The sequence below is a fragment of the Balaenoptera acutorostrata genome, chromosome 10 (assembly GCF_949987535.1).
Source record: "Balaenoptera acutorostrata chromosome 10, mBalAcu1.1, whole genome shotgun sequence".
Taxonomy (NCBI): domain Eukaryota; kingdom Metazoa; phylum Chordata; class Mammalia; order Artiodactyla; family Balaenopteridae; genus Balaenoptera; species Balaenoptera acutorostrata.
The window spans coordinates 5,928,594-5,946,705 of NC_080073.1; the positions used below are offsets into that span (position 1 = coordinate 5,928,594).

The 18,112-nt window shown below is 52.9% G+C and overlaps 1 protein-coding gene across 4 annotated transcripts in view; it reads left to right on the plus strand.

Moving 5' to 3' along the window:
- The window catches only part of VGLL4 (vestigial like family member 4), a 157,133-nt gene that overhangs the window by 133,986 nt on the left and 5,035 nt on the right, over nucleotides 1-18,112 (plus strand). For 3 of the 4 annotated variants that reach the window (XM_007192583.3, XM_057554307.1, XM_007192582.3), the window contains one exon: nucleotides 16,410-16,632. In XM_007192583.3, coding sequence (XP_007192645.1) covers nucleotides 16,410-16,632 — 223 coding nt within the window. Of the gene's footprint in view, nucleotides 1-1,317; nucleotides 1,700-16,409; nucleotides 16,633-18,112 lie in introns of those variants that run through there. The other variant, XM_007192586.3, reaches the window with a different exon arrangement.

Genomic DNA, 18,112 nt, shown 5'->3' on the forward strand with positions numbered 1-18,112 from the left:
CAGATTCTTTAAAATTTGGAAGTGGTCGAATCATTAAACCTTTTCTTTAATGGAAAAGGCTTCTAAAGTGTACTAGAAGGGAGCGAAATGTGCTGCCTAGTACCTTGGGACACACGCCTAGGCTGTGTGTGTTGACGGTGGGATAATTGTATGTGCTTAATACATGTTAGTTGTGCAACGAAGAGATGTATATTGTGTGTACGTTGCTTCATTCCTTCACTTACCCAGCACTTCCTGGGTGCCTGCTTCTCTGGCAGCATTCGGTTGGGGGGATGAGGGTGGGCGTGGACGAGCCCTCCCGGGCCTGAGGAAATTTTGGGGGCGGCGATGTGCAGGGCAGAGCCTCAGGAACGGGGGCCCTGCCACCCCCACCCCCGCCAGCGTTTCTGGATTGCCTGCTTATTCTCCCCTCCCCCTTCGAGGACATTTTCCACAGTTGCACTGAGCATCCTGAGTGGGCAGAGGGCTTTTGGTGTTTGTTTTAATGGTCTCTTGTTGGGTACCATCAGCAAGCTCTGAAATCAAATGTTTCAATTCTGGTTTTATTTAACCATTTTACCAGATGTTTCCTGTGGTTTGATAGATGTACCATTTACTTGAAAGTTACACTCCTGAGAGTTTGAATGTTATGGACACCGTTGCTATAGACAATGATTCGGTCAGGGCAGGATCTGGGAGACAACTTTCGCATCATTTTGGGGTTGAAGATGTGTCTTTCCCCAGAACAGTAATGCCATCTTCATCATCAGCTTTTATCTTCTCTGTTACCGTTCTGATCTCTAGTTTATAAGAGACTGTAACCGGTTGCTCGGAATTTATTCCCCTAAACACCACTGTGCCGCCGCGGGTAGTACTTTCTGAAAGCAGCTGGACCCAGGTACATCTAGGTTTTGTCTGTAAAACTCACCTGGGTCGAAAAGAACTCAGGTAGCGGGCAGGCGAAAGTTCGAATTGGCCAGAAATGGGACTGAGGCTGTCTCCTGAGGGCTCCCTGATGCTGGGCGGGGTGAGAAAGCTGCAGACGTGGCATCTTTTGCACCCACCCCAGGCCTGCGGAGACAGACCCGGGACCGCGGTGGCACCTTTACCGTCCCCGGCTCTCTGCGGCCTGAGCCCCCGCAGAGCGGAGCCTCTCAGCCAGGCTTCTGCCGGCGGGAGGAAAGCAGAAGGAAGTCGCTCCCGACCAGGCACGAGGGAACCTGGGGCATTTCGACCCTCCTGCCGTGGGGGGTGGGGGGCGGGGGAGGGGGACCGTGCGGGGCGGCGCTGCTCCTCGCCCCCCTCCCCCCTCCCCAGCAGCCCACCGGCCTCTCTGGGTTCTGCTGGGCCTCGATTTAGAGAGTTTTATAAAAGCCTGATGTTCTGGCAGACAGGGAGACAAAGAAAGAGGAAATGGCATGCTGTCCTCCTGACAGCGGATCTCTTTTCTCACGGACTGGGACCGTAACGATGCGTGTCGCCTTCTGGCAGGAAAGCCTCTGTGAACGAACCTCGGCCCGGCCCGGCCCCCGAGCCTGGCCCTCGCGCGCGGGCGGCGGCCCTCACCTTGCCGCCTCCCCCGGCGGGGACTTTTATTCTGACGAGCCTCCCGCCCATCCAGTTTTGCGCCTGGACCGCCTGCCAAGTTTGGGAGGCCCAAGGCTTTCTTGTGGGAGGACGCTGGGCTGTCTTCATGCTCTTTGGCAATGATTAAAGTGAGGTTAGTACCAAAAACCCTTTCATTTTATTCCCTTATCCTTGCTTTTGCAAACCAGATGGCAACTCTGTATTTTCAGCTGTAATTAATTTAAACTCTGCGGCAGCAAGGCTGGGAGAGGCGGCACTGCCTGTGCTCAGAAGGGCAGCAGTGACTTTCCTGCTCATCTCTCTCCCCTCACCAGGCGGCCCCTTGTCCCAATCAGATCCCCGTCGTATCCGGTTTCTTCTGCGAGGGGCCTGGAGAGAGAGGGCTCTTAAAGGGGCCGCAGCCCCGCCACTGTGAGCCGAGGGGCTAACGCACATGGGTAATTGTTGTCTTAATGGGGTGGAAGCAGCCAGGTTCCAGGTGACCGCTGACGTGCTGTTGCCGGGCCGGGCCATCACTTGACCGACTGCAGACAGTGATGCATAGTTGGTGAGGCCGCAGCTTCGGGGAGGACAGAGTGCTTCTTCTTCCCACTCAGTTCAGCCGCCAGGATCGCCTCCAGAAGGGGGTATGTTTTATGTTTAACATTTATTCTTAAAGAAAATGACAAGGCAAATAAAAGCACTTGGGCACAATTGAAGTCTGGAGGTTCCGACCTCAGCTGTGTGACCACTGCCCTCCGTGGAGAGGGTGCTGGAGGCCCTCCTCTGTGAGTTGCTTTAGGGCATGGGACCCACTGGAGAGGAGGCCCCTCCACAGGCCTCAGGACACGGGGCTCTTGTCCCGTCTCTCGGGAACTTGCCACGTAACTCGGTGGCGAGCAGCCTCGTCCCTCCTGGCCCTGAAAGGAAGCTGAGGTTCAGATGCAGACCGAGAGGTCGCCCGCCGGCCCGGGAGCCGGTGTCCAGGCGCCCTCACCTGTCCACACGGCAGGCCATTTGAGGGCCACACTTGCGGGGCTGCGAGGAGGGGCTGCAGACTGAGGCAGATCTGTTAACAATGACATGTGTGCGGGACACTCTGTAGAACTGTACGCTGATGTCACACAAATGGTAGCTATTACTGTTCTTAACACTAGCCATCCTTAGATGGCTTGAAGTCATTTTCAGAGGCCCATAGTGAGAAGTGAGAACCGCAGATGTGTAGCTTGTGAGTCTGCAAATGCTCCCTGGCGCTGACCACACCCCTGACTGCAGCCCCCCTAGTGTGTGCCGGGAGCTGCAGGGTTGGGTGAGCTGGTGCTGGATGGTGTTTGTTTGTTTACCTTTTCTCGTCAAATGCTTACATTATTCTTCAGCACTTCTCTCATGAACCACTTGGACTGTGTTTACAGAGACTTGTGTTTGTGTTGTTGTTGTGAGCCAGACCTATCCTTTCGGAAGCCTATCATTTTTCTCGAGTAGAGAGGGACATTTACTACCAATGATTTGTCAAAACGCCTAAGGACTGAGAATTAAACACAGAATTACCATGTGATCCAGCAAGTCCACACGTGGGTGTAGACCCACAAGAAGTGAAGGCAGGGACCTGAAACCGGTATCTGTACACCTGCCCGTGTTCACAGAAGCATGATTCATGGCAGCTGGAAGGTGGCAGCAACCCAATGCCCGTCAAGGAATTAATAGATCCATACCATGGATTATTATTCAGCCTTAAAAAAGGAACGTGCAGTTCTGGCACCTGCCACCGCATGGATGAACCTTGAAGACATTATGCAGAGTGAATTCAGTGCCAGTCACAAAAGCACAAAGAGCGTGTGATTCTTCTTGAGTGAGTGTCACATTCGTAGAAGCAGTGAAGAGAATGTGGTTGCCCGGTGATGAGGGAGGGAGAACGGGGAGTTTGTATTTAACGGGTACAGGGTTTCACTTCGGAAAGATGAAAAATTTCTCGATATGATATGGGTGGTGGAGATGGTTGCACATTCAGTGTGAATGTGTTTAATGCCACTGAACTGTATATTTTCAAATGACTAAAATGGTAAATTTTATGTGTATTTTGCCACAGTTTTTAAAAAAGATTTAAAAACCTTCCAAAGACTAATGATTAACTTTGGTTCAATTGAATAAACAATAACGCATCTATTATGTGTTCAGCCTTCGTATTCCGTGCTCGGCTGGGATGAACAGTGTGTCAAGAGGGGGTAAGAACTTGAAGGACAGACGTTCAGCTCTCAGGATGTGACCTTTGGGGCCTCATGGTGGGGAGTGGCAATGTGAGGACGCTGGTGCGTGGTCATTTTAATTTAAAGGGTGGTTGGGAGTCACCATTGCCATTTGGTGTGGGAGGTGCTTGTGAAAAGGAAAGGGGTGCGTCACTTGAGGTATTTGGGGATGGCAGTCCTGGATTCTCCGAAGACATTTTTAGAATCATCCACTCAGGAGTTTGCGGGGGAGATGCTATTTCAGTGTTGACCAGTCATGAGGTTCCCCTGGGTTCCTTTTCCAGGTCCCAGGTTTGGGATTAAATATGATTTTAATAGCCAGATGTTAGTGACGTTACAGTAAAACTAAGCAGACACTATAGGGAAAGTCAGTTCTGAATCCTCTGAAGAGTTTGAAAATAAGAATATTTGTCAAGAAATGCATTTTTGTAACTTGGAAGATGAAGTAAGCCATCAGTATTGGTTTTTTTTAGATCCCTTGGGAACTTTGCTTCAAGAATAGAGATTGGTTGGTAATTTGCCTATCAGTTGCCAATACATTAGTAGCCTTTCTAAGCACCGGAGAGTCCTTGAAATAACCTTTAAGAATTTCTGATCATGTTCTTATCCTGTAATCTAAGTAAAGAGAAACAATGGCTTAGCTAACCTTTTCCTCTAGTTTTCGAAAAGATGGAGTTCAGCCCAGACCACACGGGTGCTCAGAGGGAATTAATGCAGTACATAATGTGCTCTCAGATGGAAGGTCCCGAAGGCCCTTTAATAATGATAATTTTATTATTAATAATCATAATAACTAATAACTTAATAGTAACAGTAGTAACTATTTTAAAGAATATTTGGTAGATGCCTCAGTATCTTCTATTAAATGAATATTTAATTACTTTATATACTCAATACTTAAATTCTCAAACTTTTTAATATAGTTTTGTAGTAATTTAATTCAGTAAGTAATTTAATTTTGCCTGCAAAGTTTCTGATGTCAGTCAGGGTAGGTGGGTAGTTTTAAAAGAAAAACTCGCTTTCTAATTTTTGTTCAGTGTAGAATGAATATGTTGAATTAGAGCTTATCCTCTATTGTCAAGAAGTCCATGGCTCCAAAATATACAAACAGCTCATGCAGCTCTGTATCAAAAAAAAAACAAACAACCCAATCAAAAAATGGGCAGAAGATCTAAATAGACATTTCTCCAAAGAAGACATACAGATAGATGGCCAAAAAGCACATGAAAAGATGCTCAACATCACTAACATCAGAGAAATGTAAATCAAAACTACAGTGAGGTATCACCTTGCATCATTCAGAATGGCCACCATCAAAAAGTCTAAAACCGAATGCTGGAGAGGGTGTGGAGAAAAGGGAACCCTTCTACACTGTTGGTGGGAATGTAATTTGGTAACAGCCACTGTGGAAAACAATATGGAGATTCCTTAAAAAACTAAAAATAGAACTACCATATGATCCAGCAATCCCACTCCTGGGCATGTATCTGGAGAAAACCATAATTCAAAAAGATACATGCACCCCAACGTTGATTGCAGCACTGTTTACAATCGCCAAGATATGGAAGCAACCAAAATATCCTTCAACGGATGAATGGATAAAGGAGATGTGGTACATATATACAATGGAATATTACTCAGCCATAAAAAAAGAACAAAATAATGCCATTTGCAGCAACATGGATGGACCTAGAGATGGTCATACTAAGTGAAGTAAGTCAGAGAAAGACAAATATATGATATCACTCGTATGTGGAATGTAATTTTTAAAAAATTGGTACCAATTAACTTATTTACAAAACAGAAACAGACTTACAGATATCGAAAACAAACTTATGGTTACCAAAGGGGGAACATGGGTGGGGGGGAGGGATAAATCAGGAGCTTAGGATGAACACAGACACACTAATATATATGAGATAGATAACCAACAAGGACCTACTGTACAGCACAGGGAATGCTACTCAGTATTCTGTGATAACCTATATATATGTTTAACTGAATCACTTTGCTGTATACCCGAAACTAACACAACATTGTAAATCAACTATACTGCAATAAAATTAAAATTAAAAAAATAAAGAAGTCCACAGAATAATATGGAACTGGTTACCGCCACCGTCGGGGCTGGACGCTGGGAAGGTACTTGCATTCAGGTGTAGGAATGCGACTGTGTGGGTATGTGAAGGGCAGGAGGGAATTGCAGCAAACCAAATAGCACATGGATGAAATGTGCTGCTCTGTCTTTGGCAGGCATTCGCATGTGATGCAGACGTGTGCAGTAACTCATTTATCTCTCTCTTTAGCCAATACAGGGTCACAAGTATAGCTGAATTAAATTAAAAAAAAAAAAAAAGAGTAGGAGGATTTTAGGAGACCACACATTACTATGGGACCAGGCTGCTGGCAGAACTGTTGTGTCTTGGGTCGTGCTGTTCCAGGTGGGGTCCTAGTTGACTACAGGTCTCAGAATCATCCTGATTTCGATATTCTATTCTGTTGACCTTGTTTCTTATTAGACCTTCTGCACTGACTTTTGGTTTAAAATGTGCTACGTAAATTGAGGGGAGTTATCTTTTCTTGTGCGCTCTGTTCTTTAGATTTCCTCTGGAGTATTATACCTAGTTCTGGGTACCACGCTTAAAGATGGATGTTACTTTGGAGAGTGCGTGGAGGTGTGTGACAGACAGGATGGTAAGGTGTTAGGATGGTATTAGGGTCATTGGGAGGGATTCTTGTTGGGTTGAAGAGAATTCTAGGCATGGCAGGGCTGACACAGAAGCAGTTTTCCAGTAGTTGGAAGAAGAAATAGACTTCGTTGAATTTTTCCAAAGGGCAGACCGTCAGTCAAAGAATCGTGCTGGAACGTCGGTAGCAGGGGAGGGCCTTTCATCGAACCCTTCCAGGAGTTGAGTGAATGGCGCGGAGCGGGAGTAAGCGAGTGCCCTACCCTGGGGGGGCGCGAAGCAGCCGCAGGGCGCCGATGTTCGCAGCCCGCTCTGCGGTTCACAGACGACCCAGCACGAAGCTCTCTTCCTCTGAGTAGGACAAAGCATCCACTCTCTTCACTAAACAGTGTGTAATGGCTTCCAGCGATTTGTCACAGAATGTGGAGTAAAAGCTCAGAGTGAGCCTTCGGGAGAATTTGAATGGCATCAGAAAGCGGGCCTGGTCCCCACCCAGAAGAAGGGAGCGGAAATGACACTGGAGGTGTTTGCAGACCACTCCTTCCTGGTGGCCTTGCGGGGGCTGGGATTGGTTCTCCAGTGACCCTTGGGCCAGATGCCGCCCTGAAGCTTCATAGGTTCCTGTCTTATTCAGACCAGTTGGTGCTGCTTTTTCCTAAGAATCCGTGTGCTTTTTGGTCGGTTCATTCATGAGTCAGATACTGTGTGTCCGGCACTGTTCTCCACGCTGACTCGTGGGGGGCTTCGGAGCAGGGCGCTGGGCAGGAGGTCCGTGGGTCTCAATGCAGGCATGTCTGGAAGGGCCACCGTGTCTCCGCTCTGAGTCCTGGGCTGGTGGATGGCTCGGAAGGCGAGTGCACCTGCCTTCCTCCTGCCTGAGCAGTTGGTTCCACGCTCCACATTTCCAGCATAAGGAAGGCTTTGTCAGGGGATCTTAGAATCGGGCTGAGGGCTGTGTGTGGGTGCAGGGAGCTGCGTGTGGGTGCGGGGAGCTGCTGCCTTGACCCCAGCAAAGCTGCTGCAGACACCGTCCACTTAAAAGCCGCTCTGGGACTTCCCTGGTGGCGCAGTGGTTAAGAATCTGCCTGCCAATGCAGGGGACGTGGGTTTGAGTCCTGGTCTGGGAAGATCCCACATGCCGTGGAGCAACTAAGCCTGTGCGCCACAACTACTGAGCCTGTGCTCTAGAACCCGCGAGCCACAACTACTGAGCCTGAGCGCCACAACTACTGAAGCCCGCACGCCTAGAGCCCGTGCTCCACAACAAGAGAAGCCACCGCAGTGGGAAGCCCACGCACGAAAACGAAGAGTAGCCCCCGCTCGCCGCAACTAGAGAAAGCCCGCGCGCACCAACAAAGACCCAACGCAGCCCAAAAAAATTAAAATATAAATAAATAAATAAATTTATTTTAAAAAAAAAAAGCCACTCTGGACCGTCTCTGTGGGCAGATCCCTCAGCGTCACCCCTTTCTCCCTCACCCAGCCGTCCCAAGTGGTTGGATAGCCGAGCAGAGCAGCGCCGCAGTGACACCCCTGCTGCCGTGCGGCGGGACAGACGCGCTGCCCCAGGTCTGTGTGCGTTGCAGACGCTGTAGCTGTTGTGCGGAAGGAGAGACATGATGTTTCTATCCCTTCTCTGGTGCAAGGACTTCGATGCCAAAAACAGGAGAGTGGTTGTATTTTTTTTTTTATATCATTCATCGAGAGTATACATAATGACAAAAATGACTTACACATTTAGTAGCAGTAGGAATTTTAAATTAATTTGTATTTTATTAGTCTCAGCAACATCTCCATTCATCTGAAATGAATGAGTGTACACGTGTGGCCCGCGTGAGCCGTTGAGTCCGTAAGCAGAGCTCAGGCTGCACGTGGTCCCGTGCTGCTCCCGCCGCCCGCGGGTGGGCGCCCGCCGCGCTCACGGCAGCCGTGGCCCACCCAGGGTGGGGGAGGAGGGGCGGGGGGCTTTCCCCGTCGCCTTCTCAGCGTTGACCTCTTTTCTAAAACTTCGGTTTCTCCTCTTGTCTCAGCTAACGGTGGAGAACATGCACAGACTGTCCTAGTCGAAGAAAACTAGTCCCTCGTTTTCACAGAGTTGAGCCGCTGGGAGAGGGGCTCCGGGTGGTGGTCCGACATCACGGGTCTCGCCCTCTCTGGGCAGCAGGTTGGGGAGCCCTGACTCCCCAGGCGAAGCAGGCGCGAGTGCTGGCCCTGTTCTCGGGGCCCACCGCGAGGAGAAGGGAAAGCAGAGGCCGAGCAGACGACCAGGGAGGAGACCGAGACACGAGGGGAGCGCGCCCAGCACCGGCAGCCGCTGGCCGGCTGAGGAGCCCCAGCACAGGACAGACGGGCCTGCCGCGGGCATCACATCCCGAAATAACGTTTATATTAAGATCCCAAGGCACCAAGAAAGAAAAGAAGTCAACTGTAGGATGTTTCAGACGGGTTTCTAACTACAACAGTTTTAAAATATCTTGTGTCTTAAGGCTTACGTGTCGGTTATTTAGAAGCTTCACGGAAGTGGCCGCCGTGGGCCCAGGTGACGGCTGTCGGGTGTCCTGGGCACCCTGGGTCCCCACGCGGGTCTGCGCAGTGACTGTGCCCGAGGGGAGAGAGAGCCACTGTCTGGGGGACAGAGCAGGGCAGGAGGAGCGGGAGGAGCAACCACAAAACGCCCACTGGAGGCCAGGGCGGCCACGGCGTCTCGGGGCCGGACACTCTGGGGCCGTCTGCGGTGCTCTCTCAGTGCCGCTCGGTCTTGAGGGCGGCGATTGGAGACCCTTGACTCAGCTACAGAGACAGGGTCCAGTGAGGACGGCCGAAGCCTTCCTCAGACACGCCTGTCCTCTCCCTTACCCAGAGCTGGTCATGCTCCCTCCAGCACCGAACAGCGGGCAGCAACTGAGGCAGGAGGGGGAGGGCTGGCCTGATGGGAGCCCCCGTCCCGCCCCCGCCAGCCTGTGCCCTGGGTGCGCCGTTTCTCGGCTCCGTCTCCCTCCTCCTGCCCTGGGAAGGGCGCGGGCACCCCCGAGGCTGGTGCGGGCGCTGGGGAGAGAAGGCGGGCGTCGAATGCAGCTGGCCCGGGCCTTGAGGTTGGTTATCGACGGGCCCATCCGCGCAGGACTGAGGAGAAGGTGTGCTGGTTCGTTCTCTCTCTGCCTGCAGTGGTCCTGAGCTGCACGGCTGGGAGGATGGCGTGGCTGATGAGGGTCTGCGGTCCTGTACATCGGGGCGGGCGGATGCCTTTTCCTGGCTTCCTGAATTGCACTTGGAGGAGCAGTCGGGGGGCAGCTGGCCCTCCAGCTTCTCACCAGCAGGCCTGGCCTCACCCACTTTGTCACCTCTCAGTGCTGATTAAATGTCCTCGTGATGACAGGCATGTGTGACAAGGACACCTCAGGTCCGGTGGATCTTAGGGGCCTCTGAACATGTCCAGAGCAAGCTTCAAAAAAACTGGGGGGCGTGGAGGAAGAGATTAATTACAGATAAAGCAGAAAAAACATGGATGTGGAGAATATCTAAAGAAGTAAAAGCATTGGGGGTAAAAGCATGGGGGTAAAAGCCATACTAACTGTATTAGTTTCTGGGGCTGCCGTGACCAAGTGCCACGGACTGGGTGTCTTCAACAAGAGGAATGTATTTCCTCCTGGTTTTGGAGGCTGAAGTCTGAGATGGCGCTGAGGGCGGGGTTGCCCCTTCCGAGCGCTGTGAGAACGGCTTGTCCCAGGCCTCTCTCTCAGCTTCCGGTGGCCTCGGGCATTCCTTGGCTTATAGATTGCATTCTCCCTACGTCTTCACATCTCACGTCATCTTTTCTTGGTGCATGTCTGTCACTTTGTCCAATTTCCCCTTTTTAGAAGGACACCAGTCATTGGCTGAGGGCCCACCTTAATGCCCTCATCTTAACGTGATTCTCTGCAAAGACCTTGTTTCCAAATAAAAGCACAGGTACTAGGGTTGGGTCTTCAGCATCTTTTGGGGGCAGGGGACACAATTCAACCCATAACTGATAAAAGGTAATTGAAGGAAGAAAGTGGAATGGCTAACAGATGTATGAAGAGGCCCTCAGTTGCTCTGGTGCCAGACGTGACCGAGGACGCAGTGGTGGCAGGAGGGCAGTGGACGCCGGGCCCTAAAGGGCTGCGGCAGCACCTGCTGGCCCTGAAGGCGGGGCGCCCTGCAGCCAGAAGCCTTCCCTCCGAAGATGCACCTGCGCGGCACCCAGGCGCAGGAATGTAAACGCCGTGGGATTGTTGATAACTAGGAAAACCCGACACGGCCAAACCGCCTGTCGGGCAGCAGTGGATCAACAAACTGGTGGATTCCTGTGAAGGAATCCTGTATGGCAGGTGACGAACGTGAATGAACCGGATCTCTAGGCCAGAAACACGTGAGGGGAAAAAGCCCGGCTGTTAAGTACATACAGTGATGGGAATGTAAAATGTGCTGCTCAGATTTACAGATACGTTCACAGGTGGTCAGGGGACAAAGGCTCAGATGGGAAGAATCTCCAAATACAGGCCAGCGGGTGTATCTAGGGATGAAGAAGGGGCAGGGGCCTGGGGGGCGTGAAGGAGGACCATGCTCTGCGGCTTTAATCCTTAAAGAGGGAAGGAAAGATCTGAAGCAAATAGGATGGTGAGGTTTCATCTGTCAGTTCTGGGTGGTGGGTACATGGGTCTTTGTAGTTTTCTCTGCATCCGTCTCTCGAGACGGGAAGGTGAAAAGGAGAGGCTTTGGAGCCAGTCAAATATAAATAGAACCCTCGTACTGTGCTAGTTTTGCGACCTTAGACAAGTGACTTAACCGCTCTGAATCTCAGTGTACACGTCTATACGATGGAGATGCCGATGCTTACTTTGCAGCGTTGTGGTGGATTTAATAAGGTCATAACGATAACTACCGTCAGTAAAGGGTAGCTGATGATAATAAAGATAATCCAGGTAAGCAGTTTACTCGGAGGGATTCGCCAGCTCGTAATGCTCTCTCTTCCTGGGCAGGTCTTTCTGAGGGCAGCAGTGCAATGGATGTGCTTCTCCCTGGCACTGCAGGCCACACATGTCATGCGGCAGAGCCAGTGAGGAGTGTGCCGCTTAGTTCCAGGTAGTGGGTTTTGAAATATGAACTAGCAGAAAGGGGGGTGCTACCTTTGTGAGAGTTAGTTGGGGGGGGGTGGCGTGTCACTCGGGTGGAAAGATGGGGCAGGGATGTAATCAGCCAACTGCACAGCCCTCCGTGCTCAGGTCGGGTTCCCTTGAACCTTGGATGAGGTAGGGCTGTGGCTTTTTTCTTGATGATTAAGTGATGTTAAGTGGTGGCAGGTGTCATGTATGACACAGTCTTCCCCCCAGTCAAAGGCAGAGACAGGTGCCCCCGTGTCACTGCCGAGCCGGACGTGCTGGGCACTGCAGCAGACAGACCCCGGTCCCTCTGTGTCTTCGGGATGCTCTCTCTGAATGCCGGTATTTCTCAGCTTTTTCCGGCCCATGACACACAGCTCACCATTCTGTACCAGGAGGGCACTTCTGCCTCGCCTCCCACCCCCTCGCCATGCCAACGCCTTCCCTCCACACCACACACCCTGGCGGCGCTGTCTTGCCCCGCCGCTTCCCGTCTGAAATTGGTACCTTGGAGTGACGACACTGAACCAGGATGTCCTGGACACACCCACGCGCCCTCCCGCCTGGTTGGAAAGCAGTGAATTCTGCTCACAAGGAGAAAGAGGGAGTGATGCATGAGGTTTGGATGACCTGGGGGACATTTAGATGCGGGGGGAGGGGAAACAAAAGATGGGGAAGGTAGTGAAAGGGAGAAACTATTTCACAGCTATTTATGGCTGATGTTTAAATGCTCCCTAAATTCTGCATTTTTCAGAAAAAAAGTCTTTCCTGCTGGGAATTTCCTCTGAAATTGCCTTAATTCCCTTTCGTTCACCGCAGATCCTAACTGTACTCACACATGATATGTGTACTTTAATAGTTCACTTAGGGGCTTCCCTGGTGGCGCAGTGGTTAAGAATCCGCCTGCCAATTCAGGGGACACGGGTTCTATCCCTGGTCCCAGAAGACCCCACGTGCCACGGAGCAACTAAGCCTGCGCGCCACAACTACTGAGCCCGCCTGCCACAACTACTGAAGCCTGTGCGCCTAGAGCCCATGCTCTGCAACAAGAGAAGCCCGCGCACCGCAATGAAGAGCAGCCCCCGCTCACCGCAACTAGAGAAAACCCGCGCACAGCGACGAAGACCCAATGCAGCCAAAAATTAAATAAATTAATTAATTTTAAAAAAAAAGTTCACTTAGTGAATGGTGGTTAAAACACCCGCTCTGTGCTCAGCCCCATGCCTTGCACTGGGGACCGCGCAGAGCGTGCGGGGTAGGGGGCCCTGCAGGGCTGTCCCCTCATGCACGCGCAGGCCCCCACCATGCCCTCCGGCGCTGCGGTTCGGGGGGTCAGGGAGGGCCTCCTGGAAGCTGGGGATGGAGGGGTGGGTGATGCGGGACCTGGGGTGAGGATGGTAAGCGTTTATCGTCCTCACCTCAGGCCTCTTTTCTGTGAGACAGGGATGGGGCCATCTACTTGCTCCACGTCACAGACCCAGCAACTCAGCAAGTAATGGCGGGGGAGAGACATTTTCTGGTTTTAATTTTTTTAAATTATTATTGTTTTTAGTTGTAGTGCATACAGTGTACCATTTTAGCCATTTTTAAGTGTACAGTTCAATGGCATTAAGTATCTTCTCTGAGGAAGCTTTCTAAACTTAAAGATGCTTTAACAACTTTATTGTGATTCGTGTTGGGCCGTGAGGGTGAAGGTTTGTTACCATCCTGTAGGTTCCCAGAGGTCGGACGCTTGTGTGAGGGATGCAGAGGAGAGGGAAGGTGGGTGAGTCGGAGTCGGGGCTCGGTCTTTGCCGTGACCCTCATGGGCCCTGCTCCCTCCTTCCTTGAACCTCCATATACACCTCACCCTCGTGCACAGTGGGTGTCGCCACAGACCTTCAGTCCACTCCTGCCGGGGGTGTTCTGCATTCCATTGGCCGGGACACCCTGTCACCTCAGGGATGTTCCTGTATTACGCGAGCCTGAGCCCGCGCGGGGGACACGGGGGCCGGGCTGGGCCGAGGGGCCTACAGCATGGGGACCCCCGGGGCCCCAGAACATTTCCTCCAAAGCACTAAGTAAAATGCCTCATCCCCACATCCCTCCCCTGTGCTAAGAATTCAGACTCCCTTTGGTTTAGTTAATTGCTGGCAGGAGGTAAGGAATTTAGTTGAGGCCCGAGATTGTCAAGTAAGACCTTCCCAAGGGTTTCCTTCAGCTCTGAGCCCCGCTTGGTTGAAGGGCGGGAAAACCTCTCGTTGATGAGTGTGCAAGTGGATGCACTTTCCTCAGTTTCAGTGCCTGGAGTTGAGTCTACTTTTCCCCGGACACTGGGGACATTGCTGGCTTCTCAGGGCAGAGCGGCAGCACGTGGCACCCATTTCCCGGACACCTTTTTGCTTTTGAGCCCCTTCCCATTTTCTCTGTGGAAACGCCCTCCCCAGGGTGAGGATGGGTCCCGGGAGGGGCCGTGTACCCCAAGCCTCCTGTCATCGGCTGCTCCTCCGCATCCGGCCCCCCGTGCGAGCCCTCTGGACTCTTTCCCGAGCAAACGTCGTCTTTAACGAGAACGGAGGCGCCGCGGGGCTCGCAGGCAGGAAGCGTGTGGTTTGGGTCCGGGAGCACATGACGCCCCGGGAAGCAGCGGAGCCCGGGGTATGAGTCACTGGGGGAAGGAAAACAACGTCTGTCTTCAAGCTCCGGGAACTGGGAAAATGAGCTGGAAATCTGAGTAATGTATAATTTTACTAAAATTAACCAGCGAGGTCTTCAGATGGTTTCTGGGTGTTTCATTGTCTTTTCCGGTCCTTGATGCCTGCTGCGTCCTGCCTGCAGGGGCCCATTCTCCCGTTCGCTCCCCGCGGGTTGACCTGGGACAGTCCCCTCCGCTCCTCGGGCACCCGGCTGCGCCGTGCAGTGTCGCAGCGCTGCGTGGTGCCGGGTGTGAGCACCGGCGCCGCCCGGGCGACTCCCAGCCTTCTGCCCGCTCCTCCCCTCCCGGTGCTGCGGTTGTCACGGGGGAGCTTGTCGCCCCTGCCCGTGGTCGTGAGCCCATGAGAAGGGCTGAGTCTTCCTCTCTGTAACCGTCAGAAAATAGGGGCTCAGTTAACATTGGTTGAATATCGTGGGGCCTGAACTGGATGGAGGCGTGTTCCGAGTGACCTGTCCAGCCCCTGAGTTTGCAGAGTTCGTGACGCGACCTCTAGAAACCTCATTTTGGGGGGGAGGTTCCCTGACACAATGACAAACCTCACTGTGTCAGGGAAGCAATTCACATAGCTCATCAAACACTGAATTTTATTCAAATTTAGATGGCAACCTGATGCTGGAGATAACTCTGTGTGACAACGTAGTCTTTTCAGACACTGGTCACCTGTATATTCAGTAATAAATACCCGTTCAGGGAAAAGCCAGCTTATCTTGGGTTTGAGGGGCCTGAAGCCCGTCGAGCCAGACGTCCCCGCTCTGTGACGTTCTGCAGGGGCGTTCGGCGTTTGCGGTCACGACCGCGCAGCCCTTCACCGCAAAGGCCTGTAATGTCATCTGAATCGTCACAGGAAGATGAAATTATGGACAGGCTGGTTTCAGAATTAAGTGCTTTTTTTCTTTTCTTTTTCTGTTTTTGCTATTGTATTTCTTTGAGAATCGCCAGGATCCGTGTGGTGTGTGTGGGACATCTCATCTAGACTGTGACCAGAACATACTTCTGTGATTGTCTTCATGGGTTGGGGCCCGGGGGGGGGGGACACACCCATAAATTACATGCTGTGCCTTATGCGGGTCGTTGCCCTGTAGTTGATGAACTGAACTTACAGCTGATTTGGTTCCACTAATGTCCATTGATCCCTCCACTGTCACAGAAGTCATTGCCTCATTTTTAGTTAAAATACTTGCTCCTTTGTTATGAAAGAAAGACTGCTCTGGCAGCAGAGAACACGGCGGATTTAAGGGCTGAGACCTGAGGCACAAAGAACCCCTGGGCGGGGGGTGAGACCTGGGCCGCAAGTTCCTGGGCTTCTACCGCGAGGCTCACCGCTACGGTGCGGAGTCATTCTCCTTGTTCTCAAAGAGACGCAGCGTGTGACGTTGCCCCTAGACGAGATCCATCAGGTTGCAGGCAGGGCCCGTGCTACCGCCTCATCTGGGTCCCACTCGGTACCTGCCCGTGGTTGGACTTTCCTACGGCAGGGCCCTCCCACTGGCGCGCCAGGCTCTCTACGCTCCACACCAGCCTGATCGCCACACAGTGAGCCAAACACGACGGCTCGCGGGCCAGTAGCCTCGGCCAGTGACAAGACTGCACTGGGTCTCGGTCCCCTCGTCTGGGGTGGGGGTGTTTACAGCCTCCCCTTCTCAGTGCTGTTGGGAAGACTGAATGAGCTGAGGCCAGTGGAGCCTTAGAACAGGACCCGGCAGGTAGGAGGCATTGGGTTACTTTGGCATCATCACCACCTTCATCCTTCTGAAGGCAGATCCTGGTCAAACCAAGCCAGCCTGGAGCACACAGGTGAGTGGAGTTTGTTGGAGAAGCGCTCAGCCAGACTGCCGAGCGGGGGGCTGCCGTCTCGTCTGGGTGGAGCTATGGAGCTGACTCTGGACCCTGGGAAGGTGCTTCTCCTCAGCACCCACCTGGGTTAGCATCCTGGCCCCTCAGTTACCGGTAGGCTATTTGATCAGAGCCTCAGACGGTGGGGTGATGATTGTGAAATATTTACCCACACCAAAGTGAGGGATGAGATGATCAGTGTGAGTGTCTCACCACGGTCGCCAGCCCCCTTGCCTCCCAGAAGCGGCCAGGTTTTCCTGTCTGAGCGCTCACTCCCCTTTTTCAGGAACAAGACGGCCAACGGGGACTGCCGGAAAGACCCCCGGGACCGGAGCCGCAGCCCTATCGAGCGCGCCGTGGCCCCCGCCGTGAGCCTGCACGGCGGCCACCTGTACACGTCCCTCCCCAGCCTCGGCATGGAGCAGCCCCTCGCACTGACCAAGAACAGCCTGGACGCCGGCCGGCCGGCCGGCCTCTCGCCCACCCTGACCCCGGTGGAGCGGCAGCAGGTACGCCCTTGTCCGGCGGGGCTCGGCCGGTGGCCGGCAGTGGGTCCGGGGGCTTGGGGGACGGAGGGCGGCGTGGAAGGAGGGCGGTGAGAGACGTGGGGAGTAACCCCACCCTCGGTTCTGTACTGAGGGTGGTTTTAATTCTGACCTGGGCCTGCCTAGGCCTCGCCCCTTGGGACTAATGGCCTCAGGCGAGACTTAATGTCTTTGGGGCTTAGTTTCTTTGCACGAGGTGGGGTTGGTCCAGACTAGCTGTGTTTCTAGCAGTCTTCCTTGGCAGCCGTGTTTAGGGGTCAATGTAATAATCCTAGTAGAAATCCTACGTTAACCCGTTACAAGGCCACATGGATGGAGTTCAATGCCAGGTTGCTTTGCTTTGGGCTGGAATCCTATAAAGTCAGTGGTCACAGTGGCTATTAGCTCCTGCTGGTCAGAAACCTGTGATTGGCAGACAAGGATTTTTTTTTTTAAGGAAATTCAGTTGTTACTTAATAAACACAGATTGCTTGGTAGGAAAAAAGACTTTAAAAAATGGGGTTCCTGGGGGAAGAGCTAATAAAAGGCATTAACCTTGAGGTTCAGAAACACTGCATGAACCCATGGCTTTCCTCTCTGAACCTTGGGGGCCTGTGACCCAGCAGGTCCTCGCTCAAGTGTTTGCTTGAGACTCTGGGACGCAGACAGCGAGCAGAGGAGGTGCTGGGGCAGCCGCTGTGTCCCCTGCCCGCCCTTGGTGCTGACCCAGTCTGTGGCCCCTGCTTGGGAGGGGCCCCGGGCGTCGGGCGAGGTTGCGCTGGTGCCTGTGGTTCCCAGTGAGGCTGGGGAGCGGTTGCGCTTCCTACCTTGGAGCCCAAAATCACAACCCTGTTTGTTTCCTTTGTTCTCTTAACAAAACTGCGTGGACACTTGCTTTGTGTAGGGAGTGTGTTAGAAACTGGTCAAGCTGGATGCGGGCGCTCACAGTTTGAGTCTGGAGGAGGCAGGGAGTCAAGTAACTGAACTGTTAATGTATGAATTGGTGAGAACCAGGGTGAGTTATCACGCAGTGAACACTCCCCAGTGCTGCTGCGCCCCGGCGCTGGGAGGCCCTGGAGCTACAGGAAGGAAGGGAGTTATACTGGGAGGGCCCGGGGCGTCTCCCGGACCCAGGGTCGTGGGTACAGCCAGGCTCAGGAAGCAAGGGCCGGCTCTTGCCTGGGCGAGCAGATAGGAGGCAGGACCCTCCTTCCTCCCCTGGCTCCGTGCCTGTCTCTGCATCCTCTTCTCTCTCTGCTTCTGGATCACATGGCCAGCTCGGCGTGGCCGTCCCCCAGCTCCTGAGCTCAACTTGAATCTCCTCCTGAGTCGGCCTCCGTAGTTGAGCCGCAGCCTGAGGCAGATCTCCAGCCTGGCCACGGGGCGAGGTCACTTATGAACATGGCTGCACAGCCCCATCTCGAGGGTGGAGGGCACGTCACTACAAGAGGGCTGGCGGGGAGAT